This window comes from Rutilus rutilus, assembly GCF_951802725.1.
Source record: "Rutilus rutilus genome assembly, chromosome: 4".
Lineage (NCBI taxonomy): Eukaryota > Metazoa > Chordata > Actinopteri > Cypriniformes > Leuciscidae > Rutilus > Rutilus rutilus.
This window is the reverse complement of record NC_140212.1, coordinates 39,248,171-39,270,210: the sequence shown is the minus strand read 5'-3', so window position 1 is coordinate 39,270,210 and position 22,040 is coordinate 39,248,171. Positions and strand designations below refer to the sequence as shown.

The 22,040-nt window shown below is 39.7% G+C and overlaps 1 protein-coding gene across 1 annotated transcript in view; it reads right to left on the bottom strand.

Moving 5' to 3' along the window:
• Positions 1–2,574: 2,574 nt before the first annotated feature.
• The window catches only part of LOC311289077 (NACHT, LRR and PYD domains-containing protein 12-like), a 61,253-nt gene continuing 41,787 nt past the window's right edge, over positions 2,575–22,040 (bottom strand). The window contains exons 6-13 of the mRNA XM_084406836.1: positions 17,597–19,450; positions 17,340–17,472; positions 14,109–14,194; positions 10,481–10,645; positions 8,090–8,263; positions 3,907–4,080; positions 3,775–3,821; positions 2,575–3,417 (exon numbers count right to left, since the gene is read on the bottom strand). Of these exons, the coding sequence (XP_084262962.1) occupies positions 2,894–3,417; positions 3,775–3,821; positions 3,907–4,080; positions 8,090–8,263; positions 10,481–10,645; positions 14,109–14,194; positions 17,340–17,472; positions 17,597–19,450 (3,157 nt within the window). The 3' untranslated portion in view covers positions 2,575–2,893. The remainder of the gene's footprint in view (positions 3,418–3,774; positions 3,822–3,906; positions 4,081–8,089; positions 8,264–10,480; positions 10,646–14,108; positions 14,195–17,339; positions 17,473–17,596; positions 19,451–22,040) is intronic.

Here is a 22,040-nt window from a genome sequence, read left to right as displayed (position 1 = left end):
AATCAGTAACACTTTACAATAAGGTTATATTTATTACATAAATTATATAAAAAAGTACAGTTTGCTAACTCAAGCTTAAACTTCAAAAAAAAGAAAACCACTTGTTTTTTTAAAAAAAAAAAGCATATGACTACATTTTTCCACACAGTGCTATCAAGAATCGATAAGAGAATCGATAAAGAATTGGATCGATAATCAGAATCGTCAGTGGCATTATTATTGATAAAATCTTATCAATTCCCATCCCTATGTGAAGACCGTAAAATTATAATTAAACATTAAAGAACATACATGTTTTTTTTAAGAGTTTTTTTTTTTTAAGAGTTAAAAGATTAAAACATTTTGCTAACATGAGGTCTTATTGTGTCACTGTCAGTCTTTTTACATCAGTGCAAAACTAGGGTATGCAGATTAATTATTATTATTATTATACATTATTCATCAGCATGCATTGATTAATCCCATGGCATGTAGCAAAAAAAAAAACATGCCATACCTCCCCCCCCCCCCCCCCCACCCGCCGGCGACACTGTCACCTTTTTTAGTCTGAGGAGTTTGCAGGTCTGATAAAGTGCTTTGCTATAGCCTACTGAGATGAGTAAAAATTGACAAAAATATGTTGAAATAAAATGTATTTGTATAAGCAACGTATTAAACTGCAAATTAACATTTATATGCCCTAATATTTCATAAAAAATACGTTACAGTCAGGCGAAGTATGAAAGACAACATTTTGTTGACTAGATTTGGGTAGTTTTTACTGTAGAATATACTGCCACATCAAATAAGCTTTTGTTTAGCAATTTCTGCTCATATCTATATACATATATATATATATATATATATATATATATATATATATATATAAAATACTATTTTTGTCAAAAATAAAGTCATAGACTAAGATGTTAGATGTTCCAATGTTGGCTATATTCAAACTAATGAATACATATGATAAAATGTAGGCCTATAATCTTTTTTTTTTTTACAAAGAAAGAGTACACTTGAAATATTGTTGAAATTGTAATTATTGTTGTAATTGTAACCTTTTTAATAAAATAGCAAAACATATTTACAAGATAGATGTAAGCGAAATCTTAAATGGTCAATATAAGTCTTCTTCTAAATATATCTTTTGTCCTTGCATTGTGGCTCAGTCAGTGTCACACCTGAATGAATGGCTCATTACACATAGTGGGTCTCATTCATGAAACACGAGCAGAATGAATTTTTGTGTAAATCGTGTGTAAAGTGGTTCTGGCGTAAATTTTCGGATTCATTAAAATGTTCGTATTTTCCAAATGTTAGTTGGTACGAAAGAAATCTACACCTGCTCCCAGCCACGCGTAAATAGTGTGTTTAACATCCGAACGTTTTGCTCATTAATAAGGCTGCCTTTTAATTCACCGTAATCGGGTACATATTTACACAGCATTTTGAAAAAATATTATATATAGTAATTACATACGGTTTTTCTTTTTACTTTTATTACGAGAGCCAGTAATAGCATCTGCAAACGGAACACAAGTCCACAAGTCTTTTTATTTTATTTTTATTTATTTATAATATTCAAGCTGTTTATTCTTTTTTTTTTTTTTTTTACAAGTCCGCAAGTTACAAGTGTTGCAGTCAAGCTTCATGTCGAACCATTTTCTTTTCACTTCTGGGACTGTTCGATTAACAGATGAAACTCCATTGACTGCATCTGCTGCCAAGCATTTTTACCTAAAGCATTTAGGTAAAAGCATTATTACCTAAAAAATCCTTTTTTTAGGACCTGGTATGCCACTATATACGCTTGAAAATAAAATGTGGCATTTTGAATGAACTTCTGATAATAAAACTTCAATTTCTGCATCTGAGAAATTTCTCTTCTTCATTCGCTTTGAGAAGACATGTTGAAATCCTTTGTTTCGTGTCGTAATATGATGCCCATATATAGTTGTCAGTCGGTTTTAATGGGCGGGATTTATGGTAATTAAGAATGAGCGTGCACGCGCGTCCCATTTACGACTGATTGGAATTCATTAACCCACATACACATTTCACTATCAAATCTGACGTTTACGAAGTATTTGTGAATCAGGAGAAGAATTTTCGGGAATGTCTCTTTACGCGCAAATCACTCACATATTTACTTGTATATTTACGAATGTTTCATGAATGAGACCCAGTGGGTGGGACATTGTATTCTCAGGTGTAAACCACTCCTCCTTCACGCCCCCCTCGCATATTGGCTTTCCAAGCAAAACCTGTTTTACACCATTTAAATCAATGTATTTTTTTTTGTGAACGATAAAGCAAGACTATTTTCACATAATTTTGAAGCCAGAACTCGAAGCGACAACATCCATTAGTCAAAAGTCTTGTGGACACATATTTAATATGTGTTTTGTGGTCTTATTTCAGCAACTTTCATTTTTATTTTTTCCAATAACTAGGGTTTGGGAGAAGCAACAAATAAATAAGTAAATGATTTGGCTTTCCCTACTAAGCTCCCATCTCAGCTTTTTAGACCACACATTAATGTTTTTGTAACAACAGAAAAAATAGGCAAAATAAAAAGAACAAAAGTAAATGGTGCTCAACTCCTTATATCTTCCTCACAGTTAAAAAAGTCAAACCACAAGTAAGCTTTAAACAGTAAGATTAGCAAAGAGTCGTTACAACTTTTGGGCTTCAGTTCCAGTAAACTCTACCTCCAGCCAAGATTTCACAATCACAATACAATCATACAACATACAGAACACATGAATACATCAACTCAGTCTGGGGCAGAAGGGAGAAAGGCAGCTCAGTTAGAAAAATAAACAAACATATATAAAGTGAGAGTATTTTCTTTCAGTCCGGAATGTGGGATGCCTCTGTTGTTACTCATTGGCTTTTTTGTTACTTACTGACACAGAGACAATGAATCAAAAACAGTAAATCCAGCATAGAGAGACTCAGTGAATGCGTTGTTGAATGTGTGTAAGTGTGTGAGTGTGTGTGTGTTAGAGACACTGTAAAAGGACAGAATGCCAGCTGACACATCCACATATATTCCTACTCTCCGACAGGAGTGTGAAGGGAAACATATGCCAATTGAAATAAGATTGTGCCAGACGGTAAATTTGTCATTAAAGCATATCAGACTCCAGGAGTTTTTATTGTATCCAAATTCACAGGTACACCTTCCTCCTTTCCTGTTGATTCCTTTATATGTCACAGCTATAATAGCATTTCCACTCCATTCAGCCTCCCAGTAACAGCGTCCAGACAGACTCTCTTTACACAGAACCTGAGGACACCCATCAAATCTCTCTGGATGATCAGAATATGACTGATCCTCTTCTACATGTGTTGCCTTTCTGTTCTTCTCAGATAGAATGAGACGAGTGTGTGCTGTGTTTGGATCCAGTGTGAGATCACCAGCATCTGAACATAAAAAGAGAAACATAAAACAATCACAAAAGGCCTGTGTGTGTGTTCTTTTATACATGGTTTATGAGGACACATATGTGTATAATGACATGGATATTACAACATAAACAAGGTTTATGATAACACTCCCTGTGTCCTTGTATAGCAAATGGCTTAAAAATACTAAACAGTGTTTAGGGGTATGGTTAGTGTAGGAGAAGAGAATATACAGTCTGTACAGTATAAAAATCATTATGTCTATAGAGAGTCCATGTAAACCACATATACAAGTGTGTGTGTGTGTGTGTGTGTGTGTGTGTGTGTGTGTGTGTGTGTGTGTGTGTGTGTGTGTGTGTGTGTGTGTGGACATACATTTGTGTAGTCCTGCTGTAATCCTCAACTCTCCTCTATGATCCACACTGTAATACACAAATGTAAAACACATTCTGCAGATCTGATACATTCATGAAACACACACAAGCATACACAGTAGTGTCAACATACTTAAGTTTGTCTAGTGTGCAGCTTGAATTGTTCAGTCTATCAGAGAGCAGCTTGACTCCTGAATCTCCTGGGTGATTGTAGCTCAGATCCAGCTCTCTCAGGTGTGAGGGGTTTGAAATCAGAGCTGATGCCAGAGCAGCACAACCTTCCTCTGTCACCATACAGCCAGACAGTCTACAGACATACACAACAACAGTCCAATTTGTCAAATAAAAATCACTACTTATCACTACTTGCCTGGGGTGCATTTCCCAAAAGCATCGTTAGCCAACTATGGTCGAAAGTTCCATTGAACTCTATTGGTAACGACGGAACTTGCTACCATAGTTGGCCTTGGCATTTCACACAGGTTATATCCCACCCCCAGTGGGTTGCAACGGTATTGCAGGGGGGCCAGAAATTATTATTAATAAATATAAGTTTGCTAATATATGTAAAACTGTCATAATTAAATATCCTTATTCAATATATAATCAAATAATGATAAATGTTAAACATTTACTGTGCATTCACTATTCAAACTTGCTGATTGGTTGTGTTAACCTGTTAAGCTGCAACCCCACTTTTGAAAAATCCCCAGAAATGACATACCCAAACTGAAACAGATACAGTTCATGAACCATTTGTACTAAAAGCACAAGTATGATCTCATTTGAAAGCTGACACCTGGCAGTTTATTGTAAATGTAGAATTAATTATTGTCATAATGAAAATTTTTTTTATAAATAGCTTTAAAGTTTTGTAAAGTTATTAGAAATTTATTTTTATGAAACATCTTCATGAAAATAAAATTGAAGTTGACCCTGTAGCAATCTAGAAATGCACTACAGCCAGGGTTCGAATTACGGGGGAGCTAAGGGGAGCTCGGCTCCCCTGAAAAGGACCTGGGCTCCCCTGAAAGCCTACTTTGAGACATTTAGGGGGAGCTCTAAAACACTGTCCATTTTTTGTGTCGCATATAGATTTTGATTTTCTGTGAATTTCTTGTACATTCTGTACAAGGGAAAACTCCTTTTCTCGAGAATATTGAAGCAAACGAGAGCATCAGAGCTTGCGCGAGCGCGCTGATAGGCTGTGCTGAGGCAACTGCACAAACCAATGGCGAGAAAGCAGAAGCACGCGATCCAATAGGAGCGCTTGGCGCCCTGCCAGACTCTGCGCGCCAAATAGAAGAGTATAAATACAGAGAAAACTCGCCGTATGACCGATCTAATCGACTGAAGCGAAAACACCAGACGTGAGAGAAATAGCAAGGCAAGGCAACGCAGTACTCGTTCCCTTATCTCTAGTTTAAGGGAACCGAGGTTACGTAAGTAACCAAGTACGTTCTGTACTGTTTACTGTAAACCTATTGTTTTAAATGCCCGAACATGCACCAAAAGCGTTAAAGTCAGTCAGGGAGGATCGGAAAATAGGGCTCCCCCGAAAGCCACTTTGTAATTCGAACCCTGACTACAGCTAAAGCCATCTGTCTAAACATTTTATGTTTAAAATCTGAAGATGATAAGTCTAAAACTCTGTATTTAGTTAATTTTTTTTCAAGATAGAAGCACCTAGAGCTAGCTAGCATGTTAGCTTAGCACACCATCAATACATGACAATTTATGAGATTAAAACCATGTTTGTGCTCCAAACTTACTTTAAAACGCAAGTGAAGTGTTTTAAATAATCTTCTGTGATCTAATTTGACATCAGATAAAAAAAAATCAGACAGAAAATATACTATTTGATCATATTCTGCACAATGATGGTCTATAGATTAGCATTACATTATAAATATAATCTATTATTATGAAAATACCTGGCATGGCTTGAAAAACACAACTCAAATATCATTGCAATCATGTTTATTGTCTTCAAAATATCTGTATCTGCATGATACAGCGATCTCTTGTTAGCTTTGTGTGTATCAGTGACGTCCTGGAATGTCACATGATCATGGCTCTTCTTCATGTCCCATATATGGGTTATTATTGTGCATATAGCGCCCTCAGGCTATTGGTATGAATTGAAAACCCAGTAAATGAGAGTGCCAAACGCTCATAAAGATTACATCGACGCATTTGGGTATAAATTCAATAAATATTATTCCTGTCAATAGAAATCTGATGTAAACCTATGAGAATCTATCAATATTTCTCCAAATCTGCACAGTTTTGAGCTAAGTTGTTTTGTGTATCGCTGTCATGACGACAGCACGGAGTTTTTTTTATGAATGAAAGCGGCTGACGCGCATAATTCATATTAAAGGTATCGACTCATTTTTTCATTTCATAACTCCTGACAGAAATTAAGAAATAACTGTCGCTATAAGTTTCTCAGAATACAATAGTGGTCAAATACTGAAACTTGAGTATTATATCTTTTTAATGATGTATAGTTTGTCAAGGTATAACATTAAATCTGATAGTAAATTTGAACTAAATAAAAAAAAAAAAACGCTTCAGTGCGCGGGCGCACTGGCAACGGTTAACAGGTTAAAGGGATAGTTCACCCAAAAATGTTTTTTTTCTTCTTCCATAATTTACTCATCCTCACAAGAAAGATATATTGAAGAAAGTTGGTAACCAGACATTTGATGGACCCCACTGACTTTCATAGTAGCAAAGAAAACACTATTTAAGTAAATGGGGTCCATCAACTGTCTGGTTACCAACATTCTTCAAAGTATTTTTCTTTTGTGTTCAACAGAAGTAAGAAATTCATACAGGTTTGGAACAACATGAGGGTGAGTAAATTATGAAAAAAAATTCATTGTTTGGGTGAACTATCCCTTTAAGAATAATTCATCAATTTACTGACCAAACTTTTGTGACATACAGTAATTGTAGGCTACAATAGATTTAAACATGAATAATGGTTATAAACAGGGTCGTTGAACAGGAAAAATACATCTACAATCTACTCATTACAAGTAAGAATAAATCTTAAACAATGCCTGATATCGAAAAAGCTAAACTTAAAGCTAAACAGAAATTACAGTAGTGGCTAGTTTTCACATGTGTGGGAGTGGAGAACGAGCAGCTATCACAAAAATTAAGCTTGTCCACGTTATTTTATTGGAATAAGCTTCATGTCAAACATGATCTCCATTTGCAACTTTCTTTTCTTCAGCCTGACATGCTGCACTTAGTAAATGCAAAACAAGTACCTTCACAACCTGGATTGCGAGTTGAAAAAGGTTGGGAACTACTGATCTGGATAGGGTTAGGGTTAGACTGAAATGGTGAAAACAGAGCTTATTGAAAACACTCTCCCAGGGGGAGGGATGCTGGAGAAAACTTTCTCCAGGGAAAATGCTGTTTGCTGATGTAGTGTGGTCTGCAAAACTGGAGGTATTCAATAACAATGGCACATACTTAGTAATTTGATTTATATTGTTCATATAGGTCAGTGCTTCTCAAAGCCTTAGGTGAGATTTTAATCTGTGTTGATGTTCAGTTAAAAAGGCACTGCTAACAGCATTACTCCAGCATTTGAAGAAGTATGAATAAAATAAAGGCAGTGAAAAAAAAGCTGCAATGTATTCTGTATTTACTCACCGAAGTATACCATCATACCTCAAACCTCTCTAACATGCACTATTGGAGTTTCATGTTAGTTTAATGACATTTCAGGGTGTTCTTAATGAATGCATTTTGTCAAATGAAGTCAACAAACACCTGTGTATCTTAATCATTGAGACAAGCATGTTAATGACAGGATAAAAAACAAGCAGCCAGAGGGACCTTGCAATGCTCAGGCATCTTATATGTGGGTCTTTTACGTGGTGTACAGTATTGCTAGCCAAAGGATGTGAGGAAAGGAGCATTAGCACACAGAAACAAAAAAAAATAAGGCTAATTGCATTAATAATTTTTAATGCATTAAACAACAAATATTAGTCAGAAATTAAATGTTATTTTTGACAGCCCTATTATAAATATCACTTTGTTTATTAAACTAAACTTAGTAATCTGGTGCAATTCTTATCTCTTGTATCTTTTATAAATATCTAAAAAATAAGAGTCCAGAGTGCATTTTGATATCTGATGCTTAGGTGCTCAGTTGTAGCTCTGTTTTTGATTTCGATGAAATGCAACTCCACATGATTCTCAAATCATCAGTCTCCATATACTATGCATGAAAATATACTATATCTATACAGTTGACATGTAAGAGTACATCTAAATCTGTTAAATACCTCAGTATGTGCAGCTTACAGTGTGAGCTCTTCAGTCCAGTCGAGAGCCACTTCACTCCTAAATCCTGCAGGTCATTGTTACTCAGGTCCAGCTCTCTCAGGTGTGAGTTTGGTGATTGTAGAGCTGGAGACAAACTTTCACAGGACTGACCAGTGATATTGCAGGTGACCAATCTAAGCAAAACAATAAAGCAGTAAGAAACTCCTGTCACAATAACCATTAATGACACATTCTGACTGACATTTGCAGTGATCACTTCTACCTTAAAGGAGACCTATAATGTAAAATTCACTTTTACATGGTGTTTGAACTTAAACGTGTGTCCGCAGTGTGTAACCACAGAATAATTAGAAACAATGTCTCAAAACCAGCTTCCCAGTTTTTATGCCTACTGTGATGTTACAGTAGAGCAAGCCCCACCCACGACCGGAGACGATTTCTACCCTATTAGCATAGATCATGCTCTGAGTGAGCCGCACACAATTTCCCATGTTTATCTCCTTGTTAAAGCAGCTAGTGATATAATGTTTCAGCTACCTAAACATAACTGTTCTATTGTTGCCTGTAATAATGGACATAAGAGTCTCCACAAATCCCCGGTCTCTGAGCCACTGAGAACACAGCATATTACCACATTGTTCTAAATATATGACGACTGCATTGCTTGACCAAGGTCTGACATAGCTCTGCTGATGTGAATGTTCCAGTGGATAGCAGTTCATGTCTGTTTTGGCTATGGACTGTTGCATGAGACCTCTCCAGTGCTAAGTCAACTCAAGAGTACCTCTCATCATATGTGGAAATTCAGTCACTTATCCTGTTGATATAGTGCTGCTCTATAACAGCTGAACATGACCTTCTTGACAGTTTGTTAGTGGCAGACATCCCTTGGTCAGCAGATACCTAAGGGACACCAGATGGCTCAGGCCCTCTCACTTTGCTAATATCCCATTTTGGGACCTAGCACTGGAATCAATCACGGTATTGTCACATCTTTTTTATTTTGGCATAAATTAGTAACATTAATTTAGACATCATTAGCTTGTACTGCAGATAACTGCTTCAAATTTTCTGTAAATGAGTTGAATAACTTGACATTATGAGTAGTATCTAACTAGTTGGTTTCCTTGCGGTGAGCAAGAGCTTAGTTAAGGTAATGGAGTGGTGGGAGGCTTTGGTTCAAGTAAAGGAGGGTAGTCTGGTGACCATAAGTTCCCCTATGGTCCAGTGCATTAGGGTTGGCAACTTCCTTCAGCGGTGCTAGACTCCTTAGGGCTGCACTATATAGGAGGACTTGCAGCATGCCATTCTAGCCTATCAGTCACAATACATGCCCTTCTGGGAATTGGGTCCAGTGGCACAGCCAATTTGGCGTTGTTTTGTTGTTTTAAGTTTTTCTGGACAAATTTAGCTGATGAAATCATTATACCACCCCTGCCTCTGGGGAAAGGATGACAATCATTTTGTACAGGGTCCCTTGATCATTTCAGTCTGTAAATGTACAGTTCACTGCTGATTGTTTTGTAATTAACTGTCGCAATTCAAAGCAGCTTTGCAACAATTTTTTAACAATGAGCTTTTGAAAACACATTTCATTTTATTTAATAATGTAATGTTTGTACAGCGAACTACAGTTTGCAGCACTACAGGGAAGTTTTGGAAGCAGTTTGCAGATATGAGGGGACGAAATGCTGCATCAGTAGCTGAAGCTATGGGAAATCTGCCCAGAAGTGACCATCTCTGAAACCTGTCATAATGGGTTAAGGTAAATCCTGAGTACTTTTTTAAAGGGCAAAAGAGGTACTGTTAGTAAATCTGGCAAATAACATTTAAGAGATTTATTTTCCCTTCCAATTGCCTTACATGGGAATAATTTATTTAGTTTGGAATGCAGTGCATATTCAATATGCAAAAATCACTGAAGAACAGGTGGCCACACATGTACATGGCACATGTAAACAAGCACAGAAGATGTGGGGAAACAAGTGTGAACTCACAAACTGATCAGAACAAAAATCCAACATTTTGTGTGTTGCTTGTAGTGCATTTCTTTTTTCTTATTTTTTCTACTAGGCAGTTTTATGTTAAACATTACTTGCCTGCATACAACTGTATTATGTACATATATTAAAGTATATAATTGGATGGGTATACATAAAATATACTATATTTTATGTATACCCATCCAATTATATTCTTTATTATTTTATCGGAGCAGTAGTTTTTTTGGGTGATGCAAATTGATGTCATTAATAGCATTTCAGTTTGATTCTTCTTCCTCTGCTACAACCATGGGTGTCACAATTATTTTTTTAACTGAATTTGTTTTTTTACTCACAAGCTATTGTTTGTTAAAATCTCCCATTTAGAACTAAATGTGAAAGACAAACCTCAGTATGTTCAGTTGACAAAATGAACTCTTCAGACCAACAGAGAGCTGCCTCAGTCCTGAATCCTGCAGGCAATTGTTACTGAGGTCCAGCTCTCTCAGATGTGACTGTAGAGCTGAAGACAAACTTTCACAGCACTCACCAGTCAATCTACAACCTGTCAATCTGGAGAAAAACAAATTAATCAGTAATTATAACATGTGAGTACACCCAATAATTGGCAATTACAAAATCTGATATTAAATCTGTATTAACCCTCTGAGGTCGGCAAACGCGCCCGCACGTTTTGCTGGATTTTCTTCACATTGTAGAACTATAAACTTAAATTACTCCGTCATTTATGGTCATACAGAAAAAAGAAATATAAAAAAAGAATCTGTGATATTTCTACTTTTGTATATGTCCACTTACAATCAAATCAAAAATTGTGCTTTTGTAAAATAAAGAAAATAAACAGGGTGTGCGTTCTGCCTCTCCGTCACGGTGAACTTTTTTTTCTTGAGCACGTCTATAAACTGAAACAAAACTCAGCGAATACTTGTCACACATTTATGAGCCATATACCTTTTTAAACATTTAAGTGTGTACTTTTAAGTGATCGGATTCAAACTGAAAACAAATATTCTCTGTTTAAGTAATTTGTATAAAACCAACAAGATGTCCAGCTTCTCAAACGCTTCCTAATTACTTTTAATTTGAACACGCCTACTCGCGCAAAAGATATTCACATGCAAATCTCTACATGGAACGCGATCGCGCTCATTACCTCAAAAACAAAACACCAAAACACTTCACAAGTCTCTGCTTTTCGTCGAGTTTGAAAGGCGCACCGTGAGCTTACATTGGATTTAGGCTACCTCAGAAGAATGTAGCGACAATGCCTGACATGCGGTCACATGCTGTTCCAATTAGTAAAACCTTGTCTCCAAACACATCCTTCGCTGTCCATGGCGTCGCTAAGTCTGCTTGGACATGTCAAAGGTGCAACCTTGTTGCCCCCCCAGAGGGACATTTGAGTCACAAAGGAAACCCTGTTTTTAAGAATCCCCTCTAAAACCCCCCAGCTCAGCGTGGACCCCTAGTGATTTTATAGCCACGCAGCAATTTGCCAGCGCCGGTTTGGCTGGTGTTTCCCCCAACCTCACAGGCTCGTGACATTCCACGCACACACACACACACTCGTGGACTTTCAAACAGAAATCCACCACAGGAAAAAGACTTTTCACCAATAAAGTCGCTTTTAAATGTACTAAAATATATCCCTTTTTGTGTTAAGAAGTGTGTAAACCATAGGAACGCATATATGTCCTATTGTAACATTAATAGAACAAAAATGCCTATACTAATGCATAATGATGTATCTGTGCATTGCTACAACTGTTACATGTATGGTGTTTCTGAGTTCTGTTTCTGTGATCCGTTTTCCCCTGTTCTTTGTTGATTTTGGTCTAGTCCTTTGTTTCCATGGTTCTTGTAATCAGTTCATCTGCGTCACCTGTTCTGCCCTCGTTAGTCTAGTCAGCTGTGTCTTGTTTCCCTGATCTGTTCTCCTGTGTATTTAAGCCCTGTGTGTTTCAGTCTCCAGTGTCGGTTCTCGTTTATATTACGTTAATGTATAGTGTGTGTTCTGCCCGTTGTTCCTGTGTTTTGAGATCTTTTGAATTAAACTCCTTGTATTGAAGAGCTCTGTCGTCTTCACCTTCCTCCTGCACTACACTACCGTAACAGAAGAACCGACCCAAAACAGATCGACTAACATGGACCTAGCAGCGGGATGGAAGATTTTACGGCCACGCCTAATCCTGGTACCCAGGGTGGCCGCCTTAACATCGCCGGTGAGTTACCAACCAAGGAGGCGGCCACACCTAGTTCTTATCCCCAGGGTGGCCGCCTTCCCACCACCTGAGATTCTCCACGCCTGCCCGCCAGAGCCAGAGCCCGTCGCCTGCCCGCCAGAGCCAGAGCCCGTCGCCTGCCCGCCAGAGCCAGAGCCCGTCGCCTGCCCGCCAGAGCCAGAGCCCGTCGCCTGCCCGCCAGAGCCAGAGCCCGTCGCCTGCCCGCCAGAGCCAGAGCCCGTCGCCTGCCCGCCAGAGCCAGAGCCCGTCGCCTGCCCGCCAGAGCCAGAGCCCGTCGCCTGCCCGCCAGAGCCAGAGCCCGTCGCCTGCCTGCTAGAGCCAGAGCCTGTTGCCTGCCCGCTAGTGTCTGTGAACGTCGAGACAGAGCCTTCATCTCCGCTGGTCCCGTCCAGCATAGTGCTTCCATCTCCGCTGGTCCCGTCCAGCATAGTGACTTCTTCTCCGCTGGTCCCGTCCAGCATAGTGACTTCTTCTCCGCTGGTCCCGTCCAGCATAGTGACTTCATCTCCGCTGGTCCCGTCCAGCATAGTGCATTCTTCTCCGCTGGTCCCGTCCAGCACAGTGCCTTCATCTCCGCTGGTCCCGTCCAGCATAGGGCATTCTTCTCCGCTGGTTCCGTCCAGCACAGTGTCTTCATCTCCGCTGGTCCCGTCCAGCACAAAGCCTTCTCCGTTGGTCCCGTCCAGCACAGATTCTTCACCGCTGGTCCCGTCCAGCACAAAGCCTTCTCCGTTGGTCCCGTCCTGCACAGATCCTTCACCGCTGGTCCCGTCCAGCATAGAGACTTCTTCACCGCTGGTCCCGTCCAGCACAAAGCCTTCTCCGTTGGTCCCGTCCAGCACAGATCCTTCACCGCTGGTCCCGTCCAGCATAGAGACTTCTTCACCGCTGGTCCCGTCCAGCACAAAGCCTTCACCGCTGGTCCCGTCCAGCACAGATCCTTCACCGCTGGTCCCGTCCAGCATAGAGACTTCTTCGCCGCTGTTACTGCACAGCTCCGAGCCCTCTTCGCCGCTGTTCCTGCACAGCTCCGAGCCCTCTTCGCCGCTGTTACTGCACAGCTCCGAGCCCTCTTCGCCGCTGTTACTGCACAGCTCCGAGCCCTCTTCGCCGCTGTTACTGCACAGCTCCGAGCCCTCTTCGCCGCAGTTACTGCACAGCTCCGAGCCCTCCTCGCCGCTGTTCCTGCACAGCTCCGAGCCCTCTTCGCCGCTGTTACTGCACAGCTCCGAGCCCTCTTTGCCGCTGTTACTGCACAGCTCCGAGCCCTCTTCGCCGCTGTTCCTGCACAGCTCCGAGCCCTCTTCGCCGCTGTTACTGCGCAGCTCCGAGCCCTCTTCGCCGCTGTTCCTGCACAGCTCAGAGCCCTCATCGCTGCCCTGCACCGAGCCCTCTTTGACACCCGGGACTTTGCCCAAGTATTTTTTGGGGGGGGGCCATATACCTCTGTCCTGGCATTCTGAAAAAGATTCCCCGCCATGGCCGCCCGAGGGGGTTTCCCCGCCATGGCCGCCCGAAGGGGTTTCCCCGCCGTGGTCACACCCACAGCCTGCTCCGCCGTGGTCACACCCACAGCCTGCTCCGCCATGTCCACGCCCACAGCCTGCTCCACGCCCACAGCCTGCTCCACGCCCACAGCCTGCTCCACGCCCACAGCCTGCTCCACGCCCACAGCCTGCTCCACGCCCACAGCCTGCTCCACGCCCACAGCCTGCTCCACGCCCACAGTCTGCTCCACGCCCACAGCCTGCTCCGCCCTGGAGGCTTCCCACTGTGTCTCCCTTGCCTGGTCTCCCCTGTCAGCCTCCAGGGCGCCCACCCTCCCACCCCTTTGGATGTTATAGGCGCGAGGACGCGCCTTTGGGGAAGGGGGGAGTAATGTTACATGTATGGTGTTTCTGAGTTCTGTTTCTGTGATCCGTTTTCCCCTGTTCTTTGTTGATTTTGGTCTAGTCCTTTGTTTCCATGGTTCTTGTAATCAGTTCATCTGCGTCACCTGTTCTGCCCTCGTTAGTCTAGTCAGCTGTGTCTTGTTTCCCTGATCTGTTCTCCTGTGTATTTAAGCCCTGTGTGTTTCAGTCTCCAGTGTCGGTTCTCGTTTATATTACGTTAATGTATAGTGTGTGTTCTGCCCGTTGTTCCTGTGTTTTGAGATCTTTTGAATTAAACTCCTTGTATTGAAGAGCTCTGTCGTCTTCACCTTCCTCCTGCACTACACTACCGTAACAACAACGTCTATATTCTATTTTTGATATCTCTGTAATCCTCTCCATCTCACGGAGACGAATCTTGACTGCAAAGTACAATAATATGCATTTGTTCCAGGAAATATCATATTTCTAAGTATGAATCCTTTCTTTCATAAGACATATGGTCAAAGTAGGCGTGTCTTCTTCACACAAAGAAGACTTCTTCCCGCTACAGATCAGAAGATCTGATTGGCTGTTGTCACCGAAAACAGGGCGTAAACAGATGTCTTTAAAAAGCAAGAGACCCTGTTTCCTCCCTCTCTTCTCTCATCGATCCCGCTGATCCCACTTCCCACCTTGCCTTGGCCTCTGGGACGCAAACGCCCGCGTCATGTAGAGTTGCCTGCCGTCTTTTGCAACTAAGATCCGGCCTCTCCCATCCCGGGAGACGAATTGAACTTTCTCGGTAACGTTACATTTCAGTGAGCCTTTTTAAACTTCGCGGCACTGGAAGACCCAGCAGAAAGAAGACACCGTCCGCGCTGGCCGCTTCCTGCCTCAGCCTCAGCCTCACCCGAAAGAGCACAGAATTCTGAAAGTATATTGAGCTGATAAAAGCTGTTTCCAGGGGTCTCGTGAACAAAGGTTTCTGTATGTAATAATTACTAATTTTCCCTTCTCTCTATTTCTCTCTTTCTTTCATTTTGTTTCATTCTGATCACTTATGTTATTGTTTGGTTATATGTTTGTTTGTTTATTGTTTGCATTTTTACGTACGTTTATATTCGTAGCTCATATAATCTCTAGTTTTGCATTTATTAAAATTCATAAATACTTTTCACTGTCTCTGTGTTTGAAAATCCACCTTATAAGTCAATGAAACTTAAAAGATCCAATTATAAGCTACAAAGCTCGATATATAGACTACTTGAGTAGTTTTAATTAATAAACTCAGAAAGTTTGATGTCCGTGGCCAGAACATAAAATTTTCTTGGAGTTTGTGAATACCTCTTCTTAATTGTAATGATCTTACATTTATTTCGCTGGACGAATTAAATATTGGTCAGACCAGTTACAGAACAAGGTAATCTCGATAATTGATAAAATAAATGTACATGCGACTTATGAATCATGACCATGAGTCATAAATATTAATATTCCCAAAATTCCCCATATTCTTGAGCTAATTCATATTTACCCAGAGTCGTATATGCTACAAGAAGAAGAATGCGATTTGAAGACAAGAAAGATGTAAGGTAAGAAATTCTTACATATTAGTTTGTTATTGTTGCATAAATTTCACATTGCAGTTGAACTGTTGCTAGATATATGGTGAATATTATAATATTTAGACCCGTGTTTACTGTTACTGTGTTTGTGGATATCTGCTCAAACGTAGATATGTATATGGTAACCATAATGTTTTATATTTGAGCGCGATCGCATTTGAATGTATCATATTTGATACATTCGAAAAGCAAAACGCACCAAACGGCTTCATGTTTTTACTATTATCTCATTTCATATCATCATAACGAATGGAAACATTTGAAGTAACATGATAATCAATATATTTTTCTCTAGCTTAGTTGTTACTGAAATATTTTGGAAGATTTATAGGCTGCTATGGTTATTGTTATTATTATTTTATGCAGCACTGCGCATAGCTTATGCCTACAAGGCACAACAAACCTGGTGTTCATTATATTATTGTTGGAAACATTTGTGTGTGTGTGTGTGTGTGTGTATTCTGTGAATTTTAAAAAGCAATTTTAACCAGAAAAATCTAAAATGTATTCCCAAAATCGTGCAGGCCTTTCTCTTGATATCAGTATGTTCACTTTTTTTTTCTTTCAGGGCCCAGATGCCACTGAGTCCTGCTGACTTCAACATTCACATGAGTCTCTGTACATGAACATGGTAAAGTGAAAATCAAACACCTTAGAAATGAAAGGTATGTACAATGTTTTAAGGAATGGCACAAAGGTCTCTGTCTTTGGATCATTGTTTTCAATAAGTGCTTTTTTGTCATTTGTTTTGTATCTTTGGATTATGTTGTGTTGTAAATAAATCCAAACAATCAAAAAGCCATTCTTTTTTAAATCTCCTCATTCTTTGTGCAAGGTTGCTCAGAATGATAGGGCCTGATAGCTCCTAATAGGGCCGTTAGGGGAGGGTCTTTGTCTTTCTCAGGTGTGAAAAGCTTACGATTCCCAAAATCGTGCAGCCCTATATTTTCTCTATTGGCCCTATTCCACCTGATAGGGCCAATAAGGGAGGGTCTTTGTTTTTCTCAGGTGTGAAACACATCAATATTCATGATGATTCACATCAAGCTTTCTCTCATCAAGCTTTCTCACACAAAACACGTTGTACAAATTTTAAATCAATATATTGTCTTATCTGAATGAGCAGTCATGGCGATTTTCACATAGTTTTGGAGCAAATATTCTAGGCAACGTGATACAATTTTCAAAAGTCTTGTGAAGAAATAATCAGTATGGGTTTCATGGCCTTATTTCAGTGAGAATTATTTTTGTATTTTCACAAACCACGCATAAATGTCATTATCTCAAAACTACAAACTTTTACATACATGCTGCTGATATATTATTGTAGCAGAGTTTGTGCTGAATACAGTGTAATCAGACTTTAGCCATGAAAATGTCACAAGTAACAGAAATAAGCACAAATGTCAGAGCATGTCAGAACACCTCCAGGGCCCAGAAAACAGCTCAGACCCCAGAGGGTTAATATATTTCAACATGATGAATGAATCAATGTAAAACTCAAACCTCAGTATGTTCAGTTTACAGTCTGAAGCATCACTCCTGAATCCTGCAGGTTATTGTTATTCAGGTTCAGCTCTGTCAGACAGGAGTTTGATGATCGCAGAGCTGAAGACAAACTTTCACAGGACTGAATAGACAGGTGACATCCATCAAGTCTGTAGCGAAGGATAACAATGGAGTGAAAAAAAAAATACTAAAATTGATTGCATAACTAATATTCTGTCACATGGCATTAGCTCTAGTCTGAATATTAAGATGAGTCTATAAATAAATACTCACAGAGCTTTTCTGCAGTTAACCACAGCTGGTATCAGTCTCCTTCTTCCCACATCTGATGTGTTGTATTTCATGAGATCAAATTCATCCAGCACTTCCTCTGACATCTGAAGAATGTAGGTTATTGCTGAGCATTGACCAGGGGAGAGTTTATTATCTGAATGTTCACCTGATTTTACAAACTCCTGAATCTCTCTGTACAGAGTCCTATCATTTACTTCAAGAAGACAGAGGAACAGACTGATGGATCTGTCAGCTAAAAGACCATAACTTTCCTTTATTTTGTCTTTAATGTACTGTGTGGTTTCTCTGATGGCCTCTGAGCTTTTTTCTGTACGTGTCAGTAGATCCTCTATGAGACTCTGATTAGACTCCAGTGTGATGCCCAACAGGAACCGCAGAAAAAGATCCAGGTAACCATTTTTACTCTGAAGAGTTTTAGTAACTGCTGATTTTAGAAGCTCACACAAAGACTTTGGCTTAGACGTGTAGCTCTCTTTTCTTTTATCCAGAAAAAACTGCAATGACTCCATTTTCTTCATCAGATGGGAGTAAAAAACATATAAAGCAGCTAGAAACTCCTGAAAGCTCCGATGTATGAAGCAGTAGACTTTCCTGTGATGAATCACAGATTCCTCCTTAAAGATCTCAGTGCAAATCCCATAATACACTGATCCATCATTGATGTCTATGCCACACTCGCTTAGATCCTCCTCATAAAACATAACATTGCCCTTCATCAGCTGTTTGAAAGCCAGTTCAGCAAGTCTCAAAATCACTTCTTTGTTGGACTGCATTAGTTTCTTTGGATCTCTCCCTTCATACTTCTGATTCCTCATGTTAATCTGAATGAGCAGGAAGTGGATGTACATTTCAGTCAGAGTTTGAGGGATTTCTGCCTTGTCATCTTGTTTCAAGAGATTTTGAAGCACATTGGCTGAGATCCAGCAGAAGACAGGTATGTGGCACATGATGTGGAGGCTTCTTGATCTTCGAATGTGTGAGATGATTCTGACTTGATGCTCATCACAAATTTTTTTCCTGAAATATTCCTCCTTCTGAGGGTCACTGAATCCCTGAATTTCTGTCACACGGTTGATGTATTTGGGGGGGATCTGACTGGCTGCTGCTGGTCTGGAGGTGATCCAGATGTGAGCAGAGGGAAGCAGTTCTCCTTTCATGAGCTTTGACATCAACACACCCACGGATGAAGACTCATTTACATCAGAAACTTTCTCACTGTCTGAAAACATTAGTGTAATTCTGCTTTCATCCAGACCATCAAAGATGAACACAACTTCGCGCTCCTCATACATTTTTGAGTCAATATCTTGAAGTTCAGGATGAAAGTCCAGCAGAAGTCTGTGAAGACTGTACTGATGATCTTTAATCAAGTTCAGCTCTCGAAATGGAAGCACAAATATGAAATCTACATCCTGATTGGCATTTCCCTCGGCCCAGTCCAAAACGAACTTCTGCACAGAGACAGTTTTTCCAATTCCAGCGATGCCTTTAGTAAGAACAGTCTTGATTTGCTTTTTCTCCTCACATCCTGGTTCAGGCAATGGTTTAAAGATCTCATTGCAGTTGATTGGAGTGTCTTGTGAGTGTTGTGTTCTGGGAGTTCTCTCCATATGTAAAACCTCATGTTCTTCATTCACCCCTTCACTCTCTCCTTCTATGATGTACAGCTGTGTGTAGATCCTGTTTAGGAGAGTTTGATTCTCTTGTAGTTTGATTCCCTCAAATAACCTCTCATACTTTTTCTTCATGCTGGTTTTGTGTTGGTCTTTGACTTTCTGTTGTTCATCATATACTGGTAGGTGAGAATCCTGCAGTTCTCCAGCCTGATCATCTCTATCCACACAGCAGAAACAAGAAGAAAAACACAATGAATGAATGAGTGCACAAGCAACAAAATTTTCGAGTAAAGCCATGTGTGTCACTCTCAAAACCAACTGAGACACAACCCTGCTGAAAAATCCAGCATGAATTTCATGTTGGTCGAGGCTGGTTAGAGCTGTCATAATGCTGGTCTAGCTAGTGGACCAACACAGTCATGCTGTTCTCAGTCAAAACTGAGCAGATGTAGCTGATCCACCAGCACTCCCGCTTCCAATGCTGGTCCCAAATATATATATATGTATGTATATATATGTCATATATTGAAATTCCATCATAATCTATTATTATATACAACTGGAAGAAAACAAAACTAGACGTTTTTCGAATTTCGTGGAAAGAGAGAGCATGATTGCATACAGAAAAGTCTTAAAAATTGCTAGATCTTCTTATTTTTCGACTCTCTTAGAAGAAAACAAACACAACCCAAGGTATTTATTTGACACAGTGTCTAAATTAACAAGAAATAAAGCTTCTACTTCAGACGTTTCCAAAGAGCATAGCAGTAATGACTTTATGAACTTCTTTACTTACAATATTGATAATATTAGAGAGAAAATTATAACTATGCAACCAACTACTACAGTATTGCAGTGCATTGTAGTGTCCCTGAGGAAAAAATCCATTCATTAAACTCATAAAATCATCTAAATCAACATGTATGTTAGACCCTATACCGACTAAGCTACTGAAAGAAATGCTTCCAGAGCTCATAGATCCTCTTCTTAATATCATTAATTCATCTTTGTCTCTAGGATATGTACCGAAAACTTTTAAGCTGGCTATAATTAAACCTCTTATTTAAAAAAACACAACTTGATCCTAGAGAATTAGTCAATTACAGGCCGATCTCAAATCTACCCTTTTTGTCAAAAATACTAGGAAAAGCAGAATCCTAACAACTATGTTCCTTTTTGGAGAGAAATTGTATCTGCAAGGATTTCCAGTCAGGATGTATACCTTATCATAGTACTGAGACAGCTCTCATTAGAGTTACAAATGATTTGCTCTAATCATCCGATCATGGTTGTATGTCTCTATTAGTGTTACTTGATCTTAGTGCTGCATTTGATATATATATATATATATATATATATATTGTAATTTTTAAATAGCAATTTTAACCAGAAAAATCTAAAATGTATTCCCAAAATCGTGCAGCCCTATATTTTCTCTATTGGCCCTATTCCACCTGATAGGGCCAATAAGGGAGGGTCTTTGTTTTTCTCAGGTGTGAAACACATCAATATTCATGATGATTCACATCAAGCTTTCTCTCATCAAGCTTTCTTACACAAAACATGTCTTACAAATTTTAAATCAATATATCATTTTATCTGAATCAGTACGCAGGATGATTTTCACATAATTTTGAAGCAAATATTCTAGTCTACATGTACAATTTTCACAAGTCTTGTGAAGAAATAATCAGTATGGGTTTCATGACCTTATTTCAGTGACAATTTATTTGTATTTTTTTCACAAACCACGCATAAACGTCATTATCTCAAAACTACAAACTTTTACATACATGCTGCTAACATATTTTTGTATTTTTGCAGAGTTTTTGCTGAATACAGTGTAATCAGACTTTAGCCATGAAAATTTCACACGTAACAGAAATAATCACAAATGTCAAAGCATGTCAGAACACCTCCAGGGCCCAGAAAACACCTCAAACCTCAGAAAATTAAAGCAAGGGGAGTACAATTTTACGCTACCGGACTATAGAGGAGGCCTACTGTAAGGCCTACAGCTTCTACAACAGAGTCTCTAACATTAAATGCCTCACTTTTGGAGACATCTGATAGGGAGGACTGCAGATAGTGGCAGTAATCTCTCACAGACCGGACCATAGAGACGGGCATCCTGGAGAACAGATCTCAGCAGCGCTTTCTAACCCTTGCAAACGAGGGGAATAACTCTACTCGATCCTGGATCTACACAGTGCCTGTGAAGGCTGGGCACTCTAAAAAGGGTACCCTAATAAGGGGATCTCTAGAGTTTACATTGCCAAGAGGCAGTGTACTCAGCAGAAGTGCTATCGACCCTTTAAAGCAAGGGGAGTACAATCTTATGCTACCAGACTATCGAGGAGGCCTACTGTAAGGCCTACAGCTTTGAATGCCACAGGCGTCAGCCCGGGCAGTGCTTTGGCTCTAAGGGAGCATACTCAAACATCCTAACTGGCAGGGAGTAACTAATCTGTCTCTACCTGAGTCTGGGTGGTGAAGGATGATAACATACAAGCTATGGTTAGCAAAGTACTCTAATTAATGACCCTATCAGCATGACCCAGAGAAATGTATCAGGGTCAAGGCCTATTGTCTTGTATTTTTTACAAGACAGATTTTATATTCTCCACCAAACCCAAGGAAATGGAGGCCTTAGTAACTGGCCAACGGCATTCAACCTTGATTCTTTCATTCAAGGGGCTCAGGGGAAAAATAATTTTTCAACTTAAGGCCTTGCTGAATATACCAGCTACTATACTCGATGCTGTAAAGGGTTGAGGCCTGAGTATACTGCTTCTTACTTTCTAGAG